The following is a 20623-nucleotide window of genomic DNA, read 5'->3' as shown; positions in this document are numbered from 1 at the left end:
AAGCTTGGTCTCAGTCGCAGGTCATGGGTCTTCCAACAGGACAACCATCCAAAACACACAGCCAAAAACACCCAAGAATGGCTGAGAGAAAAGCGTTGGACTATTCTAAAGTGGCCTTCTATGAGCCCAGATCTGAATCCCATTGAACATATGTGGAAGGAGCTGAAACATGCCATTTGGAGAAGACACCCATCAAACCTGAGACAACTGGAGCTGTTTGCTCATGAGGAGTGGGTCAAAATACCTGTTGACAGCTGCAGAACGCTCATTGACAAATACAGAAATCGTTTAATTGCAGTGATTGCCTCAAAAGGTTGTGCAACAAAATATTAAGTTATGGGTACCATCATTTTTGTCCAGCCCTATTTCATTAGTTTGTTTTTTTAAATAATTATGTTAATCAACAATTCAAAAGTGATGGCTGATTTTGATTATTTAATTTTCAATAAATTTTTATTTATTGGTACTTTTGTGAGTTTCAAGTGATTTCAGTGAGAATTGTGGGTTTTTCCTTCTTTAACTGAGGGGTACCAACAATTTTGTCCACGTGTGTACACATATTAAACCACTGTGCAAGTGTAGTAAAATGCAGTTTTGTCCTGATTAACTTATTTACGGTGATTCAGTGTTATAAAAACTAGATCAAACTATTTTAGAGTTTAAAGATTTTTACTGTCATGGTTTGACAACTTTTTAATGTAAAATTTACCGGCATTTTTTTACAGTGTAGCATGGTGCTTCATATGCAAATAACATGTAAGTTGCATGATTTTCACACTTCATATCAGTCAGCTCTTTGGAAACATGGCATCAGCATGCTTCAGAGTTCCACCAGCCATCTGCATAGCAGGACAGAGCAGAGGTTTCCACCAGAGAATCCCATCTTACATCAGAAATTGCCGCAATGATACAGAAACTTCAAAGTCCAAACTTGAAGGTTTGGTCATAATTGAAGCTATTCGTGATCCGAGTGCTCTTTACAAGTGTGTGATGGTATCTGATATGCTTTAGTAATGGGAGAAGAACAACTCGCCGACCTCAAGGAACAGAATTTACCGCTACTTTTTAAAACATCATCTTATTCTTCGTAGAGCTGATCATGCAAACGCAAAAATATTGAAATTGCATTCAGTAATAAGGACAACTGCTCATTTTCCCCCCCATTCTAATCACATAAACAAGGAAGTAAAATACTGAAAATTCCCAAAAGATGAACAAAAAACCCCTCTTTATAAACAATGGAGAAGTTACAGTAACTGTTCCTTAAATCTAAAATAAAGGCAAAAAGTTAAAAATCTAAAAAATAATGATCCAGAACAACACGTTCAGTTCAGATAGTAATGAGAAGTTACAACAGTGAAGAAGTAAGTCAGGCTGCTTAGAACACTTCGTACACTGTGTTGTTGATCGGGATGTCACAGACTCAGAGACATAAAATCAAATCGTCCATTCTTAAACTCTCTTGCTTTGTTCTGGATGATCAGGGGGATGTGAGGGTGGAGAAACGTACAGATGAGTTTCATGTCACCAGCCTGAAAGAACAAAGGAGGGATGATCAAAGCTCCTCGGCTCTCTAACAAGCCAGACTGGAGCTCTGATTAGAGAAAGTCTCCTTCAAGTAAAGAATTCAGCTTGGGCTGTGACCCGCAGAGCTGGGTAACATTCTCTGTTTAAAGTTTTAAGTTTGTGTCTGAAGGTTTGGAGGTCCTCACTTTTCAGGAATTAACTGGTGGCAACACAGTGCAGCCTGGGAAAGCAGGACCGGTTTATTCACCAAAGTCAAATTGATACAACAGTCTGTTCATTTGTATTGCTTGTGTTTGGCTAAAACTGATGAAGTTCTTTTTTAAGGGTTTCTCCTGAAAAAAAAGAAGCTGTTTTTAGGATGAGAATTATTTACGATATTACAGTCTATTTCTTGTAATGAAGCAGTAAATGACTTGAATGAAGTCGAACTAGTATCAATATCAGTGTTGCATTGTCCTTGATCTGTGCTGCTCTCTCCTCCTCCATCCTTTTTCTTTTCTGCTCAGATTTATGTGAATGTTTATTTAGATCAGGGGTTTCAAACACGCAGCCCGTGAGCCAAATCCACTTGCCAGAGGGTCCAATCTGGCCCATGAGCCCAAGTGTGAAAATTGCAGAAACGACATTAACTCCAAATTGTAAAGCAGTAAATTATAAATTAATCATTTCTAGACATTGACAAGTTGTTTTGATCATAAAGTAAAATACTGTATTGCTCATTGATCTTTTGTCATTTCGTTTTTGTAATATTTTGTTTTTTTGTTGTCTTTTCTTGTCTGACTTTTGTCGTTTTGTGCCTTTTTTTGTCTCACTTGTGTCACATGTCCATTTTTTTGGTCACTTAGTGTCTTGTTTTTGTCATATTGTGCCTTGTTTTTGTTGTTTTTAGTCATTTTGATCATAAAGTACAGATACTATATTATTCAGTTCCAGATACCTGAAAATAAATGTTTTGAGCCATTTGTAGATACACTGATCTGGAAGTTGTAATGTGTAAATGATAAACTGAGGCATAATGTTTTTGAAATTTAACTTTTTTTAAACAAACTTCAGGTTGTTCATGATGTTTTGTAAAAAAGATAATTACTCAAATGTGAATATTTTCAGAATGCACCTTTTTTGCACTGAAGCAAAGGAAAAACTTGGAGCTGTCATTATATATAGGTTTTAATGCTCTGACTTGAGATCAAGTTGGGCTGAATGTTTTCCCAGAACTAAAATGAGTCTGACACCCCTGTTTTAGACTGTAGAGTATTTCACTCATCGTGTTACTGCTGAGGTGACTATCAAACATTATATGCCTCATAGGCTTTAATGTAAAAAATATCATTGATGTGTAATCTAAGGGAAAACAATCATATCTGTATGTTTATTTTAACCATTACAGTTGGCCACCATTTGTTAAACACTGCAGAGGAATTATGCATAAACTTCTCCAAATATTTCTGCTCTGTGTCTGACGGTTAAACTTCGTAAATAGTGAAACTTGCAGCAGGACACAGCAGCTCATTTAAACCCCAAGATCAACTAATTTTCACTGATTCACAGCTTGTGAGCATGACAAAGCAGCTGTTCGCTGCTCTGAAGTTTCCCCGTCACCCTCATCATCACCCGAAGACTGTTTTAATAAATCTGTTACATCTCAGCATCATCAGCCTGCAAAGCATTTGTCTCTGTTTGGTGCCTTCACTGCACCGCTGCTTGTCTTCTTATCCATGTTGCAGCAACTGGTGCTGATACATTTACCAACTGCTACATACTTTCAGTTGTGAAGAGAACCACTAAAACCAAGGTGCGGAAGATAATACCAGCCTTATAAAAAGCAATTAACGATGAAAATTCCTGACATCTGATCCACTTGGTGCAGAAAAAAATACTTAAAATCCTCAGCAACTCACTGGAAGAGTCTCCCAAAATGACCCATAAGGCAGCTTAAGGATATTATAAGAGTGTATAATCACTGCTGTTACACCATGATATAACAATTAATAACTATTCAGCACTTCACTGGATGTAATGTTCTCATTATGCAGAGTGTTTTGCATGTGCTTTAAACTCTAATGAATCACAATGTCTTTTGAATAAACGCGGCTCATTAAGTGCATAAAGTAGTTCATTTATTATGCGGTCTTAATGGCTGATAGCCACGAATAATGCGCATTATCTGCTCTGTTAGCCAAGCAGCCAGGTTGACTCCACATCACCACAAGAACAGCACCTCATCTTTACTGCCTCAGTGGAGCAGTATGGAGATAAAATATGCATGCCGTTGATTACATATTTAGTGTACATTAACAATACATCTGGGTAATCTCTGCGACTGCAGCGGAATGAATATAAAGGATGCTGTGTTTACTCATGCTTGCCAACTGGTTGCTGGGTAGCAACAGCCAATGCTAATTAGAGGTGTACATTGTTGGGTGTCTTAAAGAAACCTCAAAAGGAATGAGCGATTGAAGCTAAATGCTAAATCATGGACAGCATTCTTTTTCCACGGCATGAGGTTTCTGCATGTCAAATTGATTTATTTATTCAGTCTATTTCAAGGTGCAGTTTTGCCAATTTTACATCTGAACTTTTCTTATCTTGCTATAAGCAGAAAAACTGTGAAAACAGCTTCATGGCTCCCCCTCATTTTTAAACATTTTAAGTGAAAGACAGAATGGGAGCATACAGTTTGAAAGACACCAATCTAGTAGATAAAGATGGTTGAGTATTTATTCAAAAGAAAACCGCAACAAATTGTGACATGAGAGTGTCCATGCTTTATTCCAAATGGCTGCCCCTCTGCTAGTCTTGTAGCATGTCATTACTTAGCCTAAATTAGCTACTTTCCTCGCATTTCATGTTTGGAATATTTGTTGTTATAATTCCAGACACAAATAAGCTTCATAAATGTTAACTGAATCAATAATGATAATAGCCATTTTACATTTTTTGTAGTATATTTTGTTTTGCGAGCTGCACAGTGGTTAGCATTTTCGCCTCGCAAGTGTGACGGTTTGTCTGTATGTGTAGCCCTGTGATAAACTGGCGATCTGTCAAGGGTGTCCCCTGTCTTCACCCTAAATCAGCTGAGACGAACTTCAGCCTCCCCCCCACCCCCCCCCACCCCCCACCCGCAACCCTAATGAAGATTAAGTGGTGTATAGATAATGGATGGAGTGGATTTGCAACAAAAAATAAAGTCCTGCTTCAGTTCAAGACTCACTCTGTAATCTTTTTAAGACATGTGATAGCGTATTACTACAAGAAATCTTCAAAAGCATGACTGTCACACACCAAGGACAGCATGAATTTGTAAAACCATTGACACAACAGTTTAAAGCCTTGATCAAATGTGTTGTGTTCCACGTATCCTTAATTTCAGATTCAATAATTGCACTAATTCAAATCGGAATTTCAAACCAATTAATTGTTCAGGCCTTGTTGGAGGTACAGTCATTGTGAAAAGTTTCCAATATTTCCGACTTTGTTCTGATTTTGATCTAAATTGTATTCTGTTACTGACTGGCATCGTTGCATTGCATGATGGGAAATGCGGACCCAGTGTTATTGGACCTTAACCCATGCTATGAAATGTAAGTCATGATATCTCTGACTCACTTGCATTGATTTCAACCATTCTTTGTAAATGCATAGGATGTAATTCCTGCTTCTATAGGGGGTCTATCAGTCAAAACAATGACAACAGACAGAGTTGGATGACATTGTGAAGTAGCATAGGATCATGGAAGTTGAAGTCTTCACCACCATTACTGCTGTGAATCCATGTGATCGCTCAGGCAGAAATTAGGTTTACGGATGAGGAAGTGCGACAAAGTTTGCTTAGACACATATGTTCATATTAGGTCATGTCATTCTAATGAGCTTGCTGCAATGACAGCATAGAATGAAAAATTCATACTGGCTGACATTTTACTGAGTTTCCCAGCTACCACAGGTAAAGGTGAAATAACACTACTGACAGGCAATTAAAATGAAACATGCCGTTAAACTAGAATTACGGTTTTCCGTGTTCATTGATTTATGAACATACTCAAACTGTGGTATAGTGGTTTGTGGGCGTTTTGGTGTGGAAATGTTGCATATTATGTCCTTAAATTAATTTTAATTTGAAATTAATTTAAGGACATAATCCACACCTTTATCAATTAATGGAATGTTCCTTTGAAATGCAATGTCATAAAAGAGTTAAAAATAAACACTTTTTTTTAAAAAAAAGCACTGGAATTGCACAGAAACATTAAATGATTAAGAATGTGACCCCACAGTAAAATGCAGATGTGTACTGACCTTTGCCCTGGCAGAAATCCAGCTGCAGGATGGTCTGCAGCAGCGAGTCGGTGTTCAGGGTGAGGTCAAAGTCAGGGCCGACCTTCGGCTCCAGGGCTCCTTTCACCCACTGGTCCTGAGACGACGTCACCCGCTTGATCAGGGCGTCTGAGATCTGCGCAGACAGCGTGCAGACATTTAGAAGTGAAGGCAGATAAACACAGGAGATGAGAGTACAGAATCTTCAATGTCTACTTTCAAATATACTTGCATAACCGGGATCCCTCCCTGCATACAGAACAGCTTCTCTGTTCTGGATCGTTTCCACTGGTGTGGCTTCATTACATTGTGTCTGACAAGTGAAATGAAGCTCGCATTAGTGCGGCTCAAATATTTAAGCATACGAATTAGATCCCTCGTCTGCTGGTAAAAGCTCCACTGCCTCAGGAAAAAAAAGTTAAGTGAATACATTACACAAAACTGCACTTAGTTGCAGAAAGATGCGTTTGCCATCTTCTTCCCCAGACGAAGCATGAGCTGAGGATTTGGAAATTTACAGCCAATGCTAAAGCTTTTACACACAGATCGCATCGTTTACGTTAATTTTTCTCTGTCAGATTAGTTGAAACTGATGTGAATTGGAAAATGTGCCTGAGCTGACATCTGGAACTAATGCCCACCCTTAATTCCTTAAGAGCCGCTATTTAGGATTTAGACACTGGCAACAGTAGAGAACCACATAATCAATACATTATTAAATATTCAGATGAAATGGAAGCGAGGGGAAGTGTGTGTGTGTGTGTGTCCCTCAGGAACATCTTTGATCTCTATTTCTTTGCTCCCTTTCACCTTCTCCGTTTCACTCATGCTGTCTTTCTACAAGAAGAGTATCATTTATAGCCAGAAGGAGAGACACTGGAATTACATCTTGTCATCTAACAGAAATTGAAATTCGAGTTTAGTGATGTTAAAATACATTTTTGCCACAAGAAGCCCTGATAGAAATACACTAATCAGCCACAATACTAAAAATCACTGACAGGCGAGGTAAAGAACATTGTCTCGTTACAATACAATGCAAAGTTCTGCTGGGAAGCCTTGGGTTATGACATTTATGTATATGTTACTTTGACTCTGACACTCTGTCAGCATCACTCCCAGATAGTAGTACCGCCCCCAGCAGGATGACGCACCCTGCTAGCTGCAAAAACTGTTCAGGAATGGTTTGAAGAACGTGATGAAGAGCTGTCGAGGGATTGACCCATCCTCCAAACTCCCCAAATCCCCATGCAATCAACCATCTGTAGGATGAGGAGCAAGCCTGATGGGAGCCCAACCCTGTCATCCATAGGCCCCTCAGGGTGACCGAAACAACTTTAGATGGATGGTTTTAATGTTGTTGGTCTTTATTTTCATCTATGTCTGTTATTGATATTTTAATATTCTTATTTGGTTAAACTGTAATTAATTCATTTTCTTGCATTGTAGTGTCACTAAAGTAGTGTTCTAGTCTTCTCCAGGCGTGTGATGTTTTGGTAACAACGGTGCACAAAGTGGGCCAGTTACAAAGCAGTACATAAAAAACATTTTCCTCCTTGGCATACCGTAAATGTTTTCGGCCCTCTCTATGTCAGGTTCTCAGGGCCCTTCATAGTGGTCCTAAATAAACTGCATTACCGAGAGGGCTCTACGTCTTACACTCTTTTTCCATTGTCGCCTGCAAAAGGGAAAGGAAAGTATCCAGACGTTTCACCAGCAGAACCAAGTGGTTCAGCACACAAGTTGCGAAGGGCAAATAGAAGCAAGGTTAAGCTGTTGTGTTTGCTTTCAGTATGTCTCTCTGTAGTCTGTTTGGTTTCCAAGCGAGCTGGGAAAAGCACCTCTTAGTCTGTCTGTGTCTTGTTTGCTTGCAACCCCTTCCTGGGCTGTGACTTTGTGCTTGACAAAAGTGAGAGTGAAATAAAAATTGAGAGCACAATGTTCGAAAAATTTATGCTAACTCTTGTAAGGAAACAGATGTCTCAGACAATGGTTCATTACCAACTCTGTGGACTTAGTCTACACAGGACTGTGATGTGCTGCGGGCAGTAGTGTGATGTGTAATGCTGCATCTCCCAGTAACACCATATCCTATCATCAACATAAAGCTGCTGCGGGCAACATTTCAACATTTAACTGTCGTGTTAAAACTAGTCAGTTTTTAAAATGGGCAAAATACCCGACACTACAACACTCAGACTTTATCCAAAAGAGATTTAGCACAAGGAATATGTAACCATTGTTCCACTGTGCCTTATTTTAAGACCAGTCAAGACCACATCCTTTCTATTATATTCTTTATATCTGAAGTCAACCAAAATATCAGGATGGTGGTCTCAGAATGCATAACATGCACACCCTTAAGATGTGGTTGTTGATGGACATATCAGGGTTTAAATATTGTTGTGCAAAAGTGTGGAACCTCTACTGATTGTACACATCCAGGTGAACCACTAGAGATGTAAGAAAGGGCTGTGTAAATCTTTTTGAATGTCATAAAGGAGCTCCATAACATCTGGTAAACAACCTCTCCAGTGTCCGTTGGAGAGGAACACAACAAATCTTAAAAAGAAAAAAATAGGGTGTAGAGCAGGGTTCATGTTGTTGCTCTCTATGGGAAATATTTCTTCCTCTTTTTCATTTAAACCGACAGCTTTTCTTCTGAGGAGGTTACATCTGACCTTTCTCCCTTTGAGAGTAAAACATGCATGAATCAATAAGCATCGATCAGCAGGTTGAGCATGTGCACCCACTGATGACTAAACATGTCAGGTTAATTAAAAATAAATCAACTAAGGTATTAGTTAAGCAGATGCATGCTGTTTTGCTGTGAGTGAGGATCATCATCAGAGGCAGGCACGTGTTGTTGTTGTTGTTGATCGTCTGCTGTGTTTTTAGCTGTGCTGGATTCACAAACATCAGAGGCTCCCTGCGAAGCTGAATTGCTCCTTGTAAGCTCAGAGGAACTACGTTTCATACTTGCGTCTTCCTTTCAACTTTCACATTTACATTTTTGGGTTGTAAATACCTCAGAAAGAGTTGATTTTTACTGTACAGTCAGACCCCATGCTGTTATTGCTCTGTGCATAATTTCAGAAAGTTAAGTCATAACTTAATAAAAAGAAATCTGTATAAAAAAAACTGTCAGTGATTTTAGCAACAGTTTCCCTGAAAGCACTAAAAATGAATGAGTTTATAATGTAGCAGCCTGACTCTGTGCCATACATGTCGGTTGTTATTTCTGTGGCTTGGCTGTGTTTTACCCTCTAATCTCCAAGCAGTTTCTGACATCTTTTTTGTTCCCGTCACATTTTGTTCCTGTGGATTTTGGGGTTCAAAGGGTGAGTCTTTAGTTATTAATGAACTGTGATATAGTAATTGAGGGTTTTTATAAAAGAAATAACAATGAAGCCTGTATTCTTGAACACTCCTGTAAAAGAATTTCTTTCTTAAGGTTTTCCCGGATCAGTTGCTGTGTGAAGGTCCACATTCTGAAACTTGCCATGATAAAAGTCAAACACTCACAGTCTCAATTACACAGACATGATAGGTGAGATACCTGGAGGAAACCACTGGGATCGTTCTCTTTGAGGACCTCCAGACAGTATTCCATCATGCCGGTGGTCTGACGGAGCTTCATTGTGCAGTGGGTGATCTGGTCACGCACCACCTGAAGAAGACAGATGAGACAATTTAGATGATAACAGTTGTGATATATAGATCTATAATGCTTTCGGTATTGTTCATTTTCTACAAAAAGTGCTGAGACACGAATGGGCGATATTTCATTAGACTTTGCGTTAAGTGTAAAATATTCTAATATTTCCTGACTTTAATTCCTTAACAACATAAAGACGGGACAGAATCGCAAATTTACTTCATGAGGTGAACAGTAAGTACACTCCAAAACCCAAAAGGCTCCGTGTCTTTTTGTGCTAGTCGACTGTGTGCACATAAATACCAACACTGTAAATAATATAGACTGATGAAACCATTTTTCACACAGCTTGTCATCACATGAAAAAAAAAGTTCTGTAATGACTCTGCCAACACTTAAGAGCTATAAAAAGATGAAAATTTATCGCAGTATTTTTACCGCCTCCTAATGTTCAAGCCTCAAATGCAGCCAGCACTCCACTTAACCAGGATCCCCAGCCTGCAACTTAGAAATACGGTATGCCAGCTACAGACTGCATCTAAAAGATGGACGTAGGCTCTGGGCCTGGAAAGTGAAGCCAACATGCAGGTGTCTTAAACCGGCATTCGTTCCAACAGCCAGCAATCAGTGACTCCTCTGGTGTAAAAAGAAGTCACTGTACAGAAATCTTTGAGAAAATGACCCTATTTATCACTTGTTACTTCATGAGTTTGTTGTCTCCACTGCTAAGACATTTTAGATACAGCATGATGAAAACTATAGTCCCATTTAGAAAAAAAAGATACTATATTAAGATTCATTGTGTTTTTTGCCTCTCAAATGTGATCCATCCAATTTCAAAAAACCTTTGACGATGACCAAAAGGCCAAACATGAAGCTGAAGAGCAGTAGTCCACAAACCAATGACTGACATCACGGTCGCAATTTCCATCTTTAGTGCACAGTCTATGACCTCAGCATACAGTGCTGTCATCAAGACTACCTTAACCAAAAGCATAACCAAGACCAGAGTGTACAGAGACCAAGAAAAGAGACCCACACTGCATGACACACTCAAGAAAGAATGTAGAACATGCCAACCAGTGCAACCCCCCCCCCCCCGAAATGAGAGCTCTAACACATGCTATGTATATACAATATCATTCAAAAGTTAGGGTTTTCTAATCATCAATTAGCCTTTCAACACCATTAGCTAACACAATGTAGCATTAGAGCACAGGAGTGATGGTTGCTGGAAATGTTCCTCTGTACCCCTATGGAGACATTCCATTAAAAATCTGCTGTTTCTAGCTAGAATAGTCACTTACCACATTAGCAATGTCTAGACTGTATTTCCGATTCATTAAATGTTATCTTTACTGAAAAAAAATGCTTTTCTTTCAAAAATAAGGACATTTAAGTGACCCCAAACTTTTGAATGGTGGTGTATATACAGAGTATGTGTCTTATACAGTCCCTCTGCACAGATTTGGTAGTTATGATCATAAGATTACAATAATCAAATCAGAGAATATTAATAAATCCAAATTTAATGGCTGTAGTCTTCAAATAGCAAGGCAGATTCCAATTAAACTGTATATATACACTGAGTTGTGATGTGATTTTCAAAGAGTTTTCTTAGAGGCAGATTGAAATGCAGAATGCATGTACTGCTATGATTTTTCTTTTAGATATTTTGCAGATGAACTCTGTGGTTCAGGAATTCAAATTTTACAACAAGATTCAGCTGACGTCCTCCAAGATTGCTACAAGTTCTTCTATCTCCTGCATTTTCTTGCTTGGAGTACGTGTGAGGTGGCAGGCAAGGGTGGCTGTTAATGGTGACAGGACAAAATTTTCTTCTAAATTTCTTTTACATCCAGTTAAAATAGTGCTAAAAAAATCAAAAATTCAAAGGCAATTTTGTGGGATCCCTACAGTTGTAGTCGTAAAATAAAATCCAAAATTCTTTGTGTCTGGGAACAGGACAAGACCCAGTACCTTTAAAAAAATCATCTTGAGACTGATTTTAAGACCAAGACTGATCTACAGTGCTACAACACTGTCAGTACAAACAAGTATAGCACATCCAACAAAAATACGTCACTTAGTCCAAAGGGGCTTAAGCTACTTGATCAAAAAAGACTGTAGAAAAAGGCTTCTCAATTGTTTCAGTGGTAATGCAGATGCGATGAATTTAGAAAAGTAAAAATGGCCAAAATTGGACAGGTAGCTTCACAGGGTTGCACTGATTTTTAAGCCTGGCAGCATGTTGTCACAGATGCTCAGACAGTAATTAGGGAATTGGAAACAGGTACAGAGGCTGGTGTGGGGATCAGGTGATTGGAAGCAGCTAAAACAACAGGTGAGTTCGTGGCTGGCAGGCAAAGGAGACAGGAAAAAAGCAGTAGAAAATTAAAAACTGACTGGCAGCATGATACTACAACTCCACGACCGGAACGGATCTCCCCAAATCCCATAATAATCCTGGCACACAGTCACCTGCAGTGTTTCTACACGTGATGCAACAGAGAAATATAAAAAAGAGAGAAATCAAGGTGGGGTGAGTGTTTCGCAGAATCACATTATCAGGCTTAACCAGACAAATGCAAGTTTTTTATTTCCCCCAACACAGACGCACACATGCATCACACGCTGTCTGCTGGCTGAGCTCCGAGCAGGAGGGAAATGAGATTTGAACGGGTGTCACAGTCAGTCATTGGAGGCTAATTGAAACTCACCACGCTGTCACCGCCTTATTAACCTTTTGTTTACATTTCATCAAACCTGAACTGCATCTTAACTGATCACCCGATCTTTAATCATCTGTTTAGTACAACTGACACGTTACGTGTTAAACTGCACATACACAACAAATACAGCTCTCCTTTTTTAAGTTAAGCAAGAGATTAGACAGAAGACTGGTGGATCTGAGATAATTTATTAGACCGTTAACTAATGGCCGCCTAGATGAATCAGAGAGTTAATTAGATGGAGTCGTGGTAATTAGTGTCCTCCTTTATTTGATGGTTAATGAGATCACAGCAAATTATTCACCTGTCAACTGCTGTCTGAGCTGAAAGCTGAAGACTGTGAAGAGTTAGGAAAACCCTTGAGCATATTCTTGACATATTTTCATTTTCTCATTTTGTTGTGATACAAAATTCTCATATTTGTAAGTTATGTTTTGCTTTTCAGTTTTGTTGTGAAGCGCTTAATTACTTCATCCATCTAATGTCTGAGCTCTGTTTGTCTTTTGTTGCCACAGCTTACAAGAGGTGCCTTTAAATGTGTGCAGTTTTTTCAATTACAAGCACAATACTCATAATTTCAAATTTAATTCTATTAAATTGGTGAAGGAGATTGTGTAAATACTTGAATACTAATTCTTTATATGTTCTACTGTATGTTTTACAGGGGGGGAGCTGGAGAACCCAGGTGCAGACAGAGACAGACAAACTGGTGAAATCAGGAAAGGGGTTTTATTTAAGCAGAAAACTAAAACAATAAATAAAGGGAGAACTGAACTGGGGGAAATCAACTAAACCAAGTTACTACTGACAAACACTATGGACTCAAATGGAAGATCACAGAACTGAACTGAATGGTAGAACTAAGCTAAGGACGGGTACTAAAAACCAGGGGGAAACCAAGTCCAAAAAGTGAGCACAGTTTTTGAAGCGGTGTGAATCGACGATCCAGCAGTGACTGAGCGGGGTTTAAAATGGTGAGGAGAGCTTGTGGACAGGTGAGCTGAGTTTACTAATTACTGCAGCTGACAGTCATTGGGGTAATCAGCAGGCAGACTGCAGGTAGAGCAGGAGGGTGAGTGGCAGGGAGAGAGAGACATGAGGGAGAGGTGACAGACAGGGAACCAAAAGTCAGGACAAAACCAAAACAGATCAGGAAACAAAAAAGGAGGAGAAAGGGGAAGAAAAGGGAAGAAGGGCAGGGGCCAGAGCAAGATCCTAACAGTATGTATGTGTTGTTCAAGAAATGTTGGATTATTGGAGACAGAAAATGAATGAAAGGCCAATAAAACCTCATTAAATGGGAAATATCATGCATTTCTGTAGCTTGCCTTGACACTACAGCGCAAATGAGATTAAAGTATAGTAAAATACACAGACACTCAAATTATTTACCAAGAGAAAATTTGCTCTTTGGTTCAGTTTGCCAAAAACCCCACGCTTATCTCCTGCGTAAACAACATTAAGTATGAAGCGTGACGCCTAAGTAAACCTCGGATTTATCTCAATTTCTTCATGTCCCACTGAGACTTGCCGTCGGCTCCTTCCTACATGATGCTGGAGACCTGGTTTGAGTGCTTTCTCAAGATGTTCCACATGCATCTGAAATGAATTTGAGGATGCGCATATTCGGATTGAGTTAATGCACGTTGCTCATTTAAGATACATGACTCACAGCATCTTGAACACACCCTGAACCACATTTCAGTTTGGGTTAGAGCAGCATTGTGGACTGATATTGTGTGCTTTTTGGTGTTCTGTAAAGAAATCACAGTGTAGAGCTTTATGCACAGTTTAGACATCGAACGAAAAGGAACACCATTAAAATATTTATAAACCCTTCCGGCTGTTTACAGGAACACACTTGCTCGCCATGGTTGCTGCCGGGCTTTCTTTTGTAATTGTGTTGTCACTTGTTAATGCAATACTGATTAAGAACTCAGGATTTATGTTCCAGTTGCCTATAAGTAAACTGCTCTAGGGAAGCTCTCAGTTTGCACTTTTTAAATACCGGTGAACAGAGATCAGATAAACTGCAATCTCATTCATAGAAGGACTCAGACACATCTGTACGGGTTAGAGAAGAGTGAATGTTAATCTCTCTGCTACTGGATTAACTGCAGTGTGAGGGTGTGCTGTTGGATTGACAATGTGAGGACTTTATGTTATAGACCTTGAGTGTAAGAACACTGTGGTCGGCCTACACATCTTCAAGGGGCTGTTTGAGGATTAGCACATGAGTACATGGAAAATCTAATAGGGTCTTTATCCTACAATCAAGAGCATGGTTTCCCATTCAAATTTTAATACTCTGCTCCTAGTCTTGACAAAATGTAAAAAAGAAGAACCTATAAGACTCCTTCTGGCCTCTCTTCACTGGCTATCGGTGCAATCCAGAGCTGATTTTATGGGTCTTCTTTTACCTCATAAAGTCTTGTATAGACTTGCTTATTTTAGCAAATCATAACATACACCATCCTCTATGTGTTCTTGCTGCTGGCCTCCTGGTCATTCTTTCATTTAACAAAAGGCTTCAGAGCTTTTGTCTACAGTGCATCTTATCCCCAGAATAGACTCTCTCCATTACAAGCTTGTTCAGTTGAGATCTTACAATCAAGACCAAAACCTTCCTTCATCATTTTTTTGCAGCCCACCCTAGAACTACCATAGAACTTATTCAGGTCCATCACCTTTCGAAACATCTTTTTCATGATGATGTTTTTCAAAGCTTGGTTAATTTTCATTTCATTTTTAAAATTTGTTTTCATTCAGCGGTTTGCTGTTCATTTTGTCCCATTTATTCTCGATAATCGACAATCATCAACCCCAAGCAGTTGCTGGCTGTTTTTTGCTCCTATCACATTTTTACTCACTGTGGGTTCATTTTTCACTGCAATATAAACAAAGTTCTTATCTCATGGATCACAAGCAAAAGCACAATTTCTTTGATTACTTGTGTACAAAAATTGAAACGCCTGGAATGAACATGTGCAGCATTTTTTGTAGTACTCACAGGTTGAACCAACAGTGGAAGAAAAGTGGAAGAAAAAAAAATCCCACATTTTTTAGATTAGCTTTACATAGAATAAGTCTGTTAAAATTCTTATTACGGCTACAAACACTGCTTTTTTTTTAACACTGCTTCACACATTAGCTCTGGAAAGATGTTTCACTATGTTGAATGTATCTTCAAACAACTTGATAACAACTCTGAGGCAAAGTCTGAACATGTCTGGACATGTTCTCTGAAAAACATGACCTGATGATAACCCTAATGCTCAAGTCCTCTGTAGGGTGTGACCTAATGGTGAAATATGATAACCTGATGTCAAGATCTGACCAATAGATTTATAGAAAAGTATCATGGTGTCAAAACTGTCACTCCAATAATAGACCCAATGGTGTGGAAAAAAGACCAAATCTCAAAGCATAAAGATAATGCACAGCTTTTTCTTGGGGGTGCTAAATACTAATAAGAACTGGATTTTCTGTTGACTATAAATCCTGCTGTCTCTGAATGCTGACTTCTCCTGGTGATTTTTTGAAGATCTTTAAAGAAGCTTTTTAGACATTTGAACAGGGTCAAGTCTTAGACTCTGTCCTATGATTTGGGACTTAGTTTCCACTTCTGCATTCATTTTATTGATTAAGTATGTTTTATGTTCCTCTCAGTCTCTCTTGTAATATGACTCAGATCATTCATTTTTTGGTAAATTTTTGAATGTGAACAGCTTTTGATAAAAACGACAATTTTCGACTCGGATTTGGTTAATTTTCCTGATAGAACGACACGGTTTACATGAGTAGTTCAAGGACAGTCAGAAAGCAAAAAATACAGTTTCTGGCTATGATATGGTGTAATATTGGCGTTTTTAAAAATGTTTTTCAAACTTGTCATTGCGAAGTATATGGAGTCTATGCTGCACAGTGATTTTGGACTTTCAATAACATTGACTGAGTGATTAAAAACTCTGCTCTCACACTAATCACAGATTTTTCTTGCTTAACTTAACTCTTCATTCAACTGTTCCCATTATTTCTGCCTGTATGATGTGCCAACTGATGGGCTAAGCTTTGTAAATACCACAGGGGGAAGTACAGTGAGCATTTCTGTCTGTTCTTTGAAAAAGGAAACTAAAAAATATGTTGCTTTTAAGGGATTAAGCTTTACAAACATCTGCCTGTCTTTATATTTTTCATTTTTTAGTGTATTTGTTTGGTCAGAGCTGTATCCACAAAATCAGATTAAAAGGTCCGTGAGTGCTTCAGAAAAAATGAGAGGCTAAAGGGGGAGGTGACAGAAAATATGAAGGTCAATCGAAACAGATCTAGATCTTGTCCAGCCTGCTTCATCTTGTACTTGTATATAAAAAGTAAGAGTTGCACTTTCTTGGAACTGCAGTTACATATGTCACACTGGGTTTGGTGTAATCCAAGAACAAACACATGCTGTCTCCAGTGCAACACTGCATGTATTTAAAAAATTGCATGGTTTTGTTTGTTTTGTTTACCTCTTGTGTTGTGGGAGTAGTGTGAAAACCTGCAAATAATGTGTGAAGCTTCATGGTTAAATTTAGATGATTACATTTTACAAAAAAAAAAAAGAAAAACTGAGAGATATTTTAACAGCTAAATTTCTCATCTGCACTCTGATGTTCTGTAACGTGTGCTGGCACTTTTTAGATACGTGGGTGGAAAATGTGAGAGTGACAATGCTACGATGAATAAACACATCCAGTCACAAACCAACGTGTCCTCACACCTAAACAACAGAGTAGGTCCACTGCCAATAAATCCTCAAATGACTTCAGTGTCTCCAGGAATAACATATACATCCATCAGCCACAACATTACAAGCACTGACAGGTGACGTGGTTGACATTTATTACAATGGATATACTGGGCAGCAGTTTTGAAGTTCATGTGTTTGAAGTAGTAAAACTGGGCAGCGTGAGGATCAAGGGCTAAACTGCAGCGGTTAGAGTGTACCTGTGACAGAGTCATGGATGTACTCACACAGGGAATGACAGCTGCTTCAAAGGTCTTGACAGGTCAGAGCTTTTTTTGTCAGCAAGAGAGGGTCCTTGATAATATTAGGCAGGTGGTTTTAATGTTGTGGCTAATCACTGCATGTGAGTGTTTGCAAATGTGTCAGTATGAAGAGCAACAAAGTCTGCTTTTGGAGGTGGTGAGTGTGGTGATAGCAAGTCAGCTACAGCACTTTCACCCAGGTGAGTGGGCCTAGTATTCTTTTAAAACTGGACATAGTTGACATACACACGTGGACAAAATTGTTGGTACCCCTCAGTCAAAGAAGGAAAAACCCACAATTCTCACTGAAATCACTTGAAACTCACAAAAGTAACAATAAATAAAAATTTCTTGAAAATTAAATAATCAAAAACAGCCATTACTTTTGAATTGTTGATTAACATAATTATTTAAAAAAAACAAACTAATGAAACAGGCCTGGACAAAAATGATGGTACCTCTATAAAAGATTGAAAACTATTTGACCAGAGTGACATGATTAACTCAGGTGTGTCATTTAATTGACATCACAGGTGTTTCCAAACTCATAATCAGTCAGTCTGCCTATTTAAAGGGAGACAAGTAGTCACCCTGCTGTTTGGTGAAAAGGTGTGTACCACACTGAACATGGACAACAGAAAGCGAAGGAGAGAATTGTCCCAGGACATCCGAAAAAAAATGATAGACAAACATCTTAAAGGTAAAGGCTATAAGACCATCTCTAAACAGCTTGAAGTTCCTGTGACAACAGTGGCTCATATTATTCAGAAGTTCAAGACCCACGGGACAGTAGCCAACCTCCCTGGACGTGGCCGCAAGAGGAAAATTGATGACAAATTGAAGAGACGGATCGTTGGAATTGTATCCAAAGAGCCCAGAGCAACCTCCAAAGAAATTAAAGGTGAACTCCAAGGCCAAGGTACATCAGTGTCAGATCGCACCATTCGTCATTGTTTGAGCCAAAGTGGACTTCATGGGAGACGACCAAGGAGGACACCACTGCTGAAAAAAACTCATAAAAAAGCGAGACTGGAATTTGCAAAAATGCATGTTGACAAGCCACAAAGCTTCTGGGAGAATGTCCTTTGGACAGATGAGACCAAACTGGAGCTTTTTGGTAAGGCACATCAACTCTATGTTCATAGACTCAAAAACCAAGCATACGAAGAAAAGAACACTGTCCCTACGGTGAAACATGGAGGAGGCTCCGTAATGTTTTGGGGCTGCTTTGCTGCATCTGGCACAGGGTGTCTTGAAAGTGTGCAAGGTACGATGAAATCTGAAGACTATCAAGGCATTCTGGAGAGAAATGTGCTGCCTCGTGTCAGAAAGCTTGGTCTCAGTCGCAGGTCATGGGTCTTCCAACAGGACAACGATCCAAAACACACAGCCAAAAACACCCAAGAATGGCTGAGAGAAAAGCGTTGGACTATTCTAAAGTGGCCTTCTATGAGCCCAGATCTGAATCCCATTGAACATATGTGGAAGGAGCTGAAACATGCCATTTGGAGAAGACACCCATCAAACCTGAGACAACTGGAGCTGTTTGCTCATGAGGAGTGGGCCAAAATACCTGTTGACAGCTGCAGAACGCTCATTGACAAATACAGAAATCGTTTAATTGCAGTGATTGCCTCAAAAGGTTGTGCAACAAAATATTAAGTTATGGGTACCATCATTTTTGTCCAGCCCTATTTCATTAGTTTGTTTTTTTTTATAATTATGTTAATCAACAATTCAAAAGTGATGGCTAATTTTGATTATTTAATTTTCAATAAATTTTTATTTATTGTTACTTTTGTGAGTTTCAAGTGATTTCAGTGAGAATTGTGGGTTTTTCCTTCTTTAACTGAGGGGTACCAACAATTTTGTCCACGTGTGTATATTCAAGTTTTTTATTGTTATTTTTTGTTTTCAGCCACTGTTTATTTAGGTTTAGGAAAATTTCACATTTCATATCTGCACAAACCTTCTTCTCCATTTCCTTGGTCAGCAGGGTGATCTGCCTCATGTAAAAAGTGACTAATTCCTCTGTGGATTAAACTGAAATCCAAACTTAGACTAGTTAACCAAAGTAAAAGTAATGAAACACTGGTTGTGCTCCAGTTTAGACATGAACAAAATGACAGTAGAACCATATCTTGCACAGTCATTGCTGTGATGAGCTGTGTTGTCCTTTCTAGCCAAGTGGGATCACAGCATCAATGGGTTTGTTGAGTTTAGCACAATGAAACAGCCTTATAACCTTAGCATCTGCATGTCTGTGCTGCATCTGGGTAAACATTGCTGAGGTTAAAAGGTTATATTCCACTTTATTCTGATGCAAAGACTTTTTCAATGTATGATTCCAAACCTCTGCACCAAACACCAGGTCAAGATGTTCGATACTTGTTCATTCACTTATTTAGCCTTTATTTTACCAGAGTAGTCCAATGAGAGCAGTTTCAGTTTTACCTGATCGCCCTGTCTACACAGCAGTATAAAGCAAAATTCATGGAGCAGAAACAGGTAATTAGAGGATCCCAAAACTGAAACTGCAGATAAGACACAAGAATAAAATGGTAAAAGAGTAAGAAAGAGCTTTGGGCCAACAGACACAGTTACACCCAACAAAGTGGATTCAAGCCAAGTCGACATTAAATTTATAAACCAGATGAAGAGATAAGGATGAATAGTAAATAGATAAGAGCTGCAATAAAACCCACAGGATGGGATAAAATCTAGTTAATGTGAGGATCTGTTTCAATCAGATGCATCCTAGCATTTGCCGGCTAAAACAATAAGGAGACTCTAAAAGTTTAAAACAAGATCTGTTCTCAACTTGTGAACTATAAGGATGAGGCAGCCCTGAGATGTAGTGCAGAAAAGACACAGAAGGGCTCCTTATCTTTATCAATACATATTAATGAGTGCAAATCTCTTCTCAATTTACACTTGCACGGTATCTAAGTCTCAGAGAAGCCAGAACCTGTATTTACTTATTTATGTTTTTTGTCTGTTAAATTATGAATTTGAAAGTTAATGCCCATAGATTACATATAAAAGATGGAGGTAGCAAATGCAATGTTACCTATTCCTATCTTGGTCTTTTCAAACTGGAATGAATGAGCAAGTGTTAGATCTTACTGGAAATCTCAAGGACATTACATACAGTGATACATTAGTGACCTGTCAATCACACCATTACCCCGCCCTAAAATGTACCCCACTTTGTCCTCAACACATTTTTGCATTCATAAAGTCTTGGAATATTACAGGTTTACAGCACTTCAACAGGTTCACGTTTCAGACTCAGAGGCTCCATCTATCTTTTGTATACAGTCTATGGTAAAGCCTGAAAAACAATCCTGTATTCTAGAAATTA

The 20623-nt window shown here is 38.8% G+C and overlaps 2 protein-coding genes across 2 annotated transcripts in view; both read right to left on the bottom strand.

Annotated features, from left to right (window-relative positions):
* Positions 1-20623, bottom strand: part of LOC110957908 (E3 ubiquitin-protein ligase TRIM9) — a 94881-nt gene that overhangs the window by 26187 nt on the left and 48071 nt on the right. The window contains exons 4-5 of the mRNA XM_022204144.2: positions 9401-9511; positions 5824-5977 (exon numbers count right to left, since the gene is read on the bottom strand). Of these exons, the coding sequence (XP_022059836.1) occupies positions 5824-5977; positions 9401-9511 (265 nt within the window). The remainder of the gene's footprint in view (positions 1-5823; positions 5978-9400; positions 9512-20623) is intronic.
* The window catches only part of LOC110945556 (moronecidin-like), a 307687-nt gene that overhangs the window by 280114 nt on the left and 6950 nt on the right, over positions 1-20623 (bottom strand). The window lies entirely within an intron of this gene.

Source organism: Acanthochromis polyacanthus, chromosome 16 (assembly GCF_021347895.1).
Source record: "Acanthochromis polyacanthus isolate Apoly-LR-REF ecotype Palm Island chromosome 16, KAUST_Apoly_ChrSc, whole genome shotgun sequence".
NCBI classification, from domain to species: Eukaryota; Metazoa; Chordata; class Actinopteri; family Pomacentridae; genus Acanthochromis; species Acanthochromis polyacanthus.
Note: the sequence above shows the minus strand (reverse complement) of the source record. Positions and strands in the feature narration are given on the sequence as shown.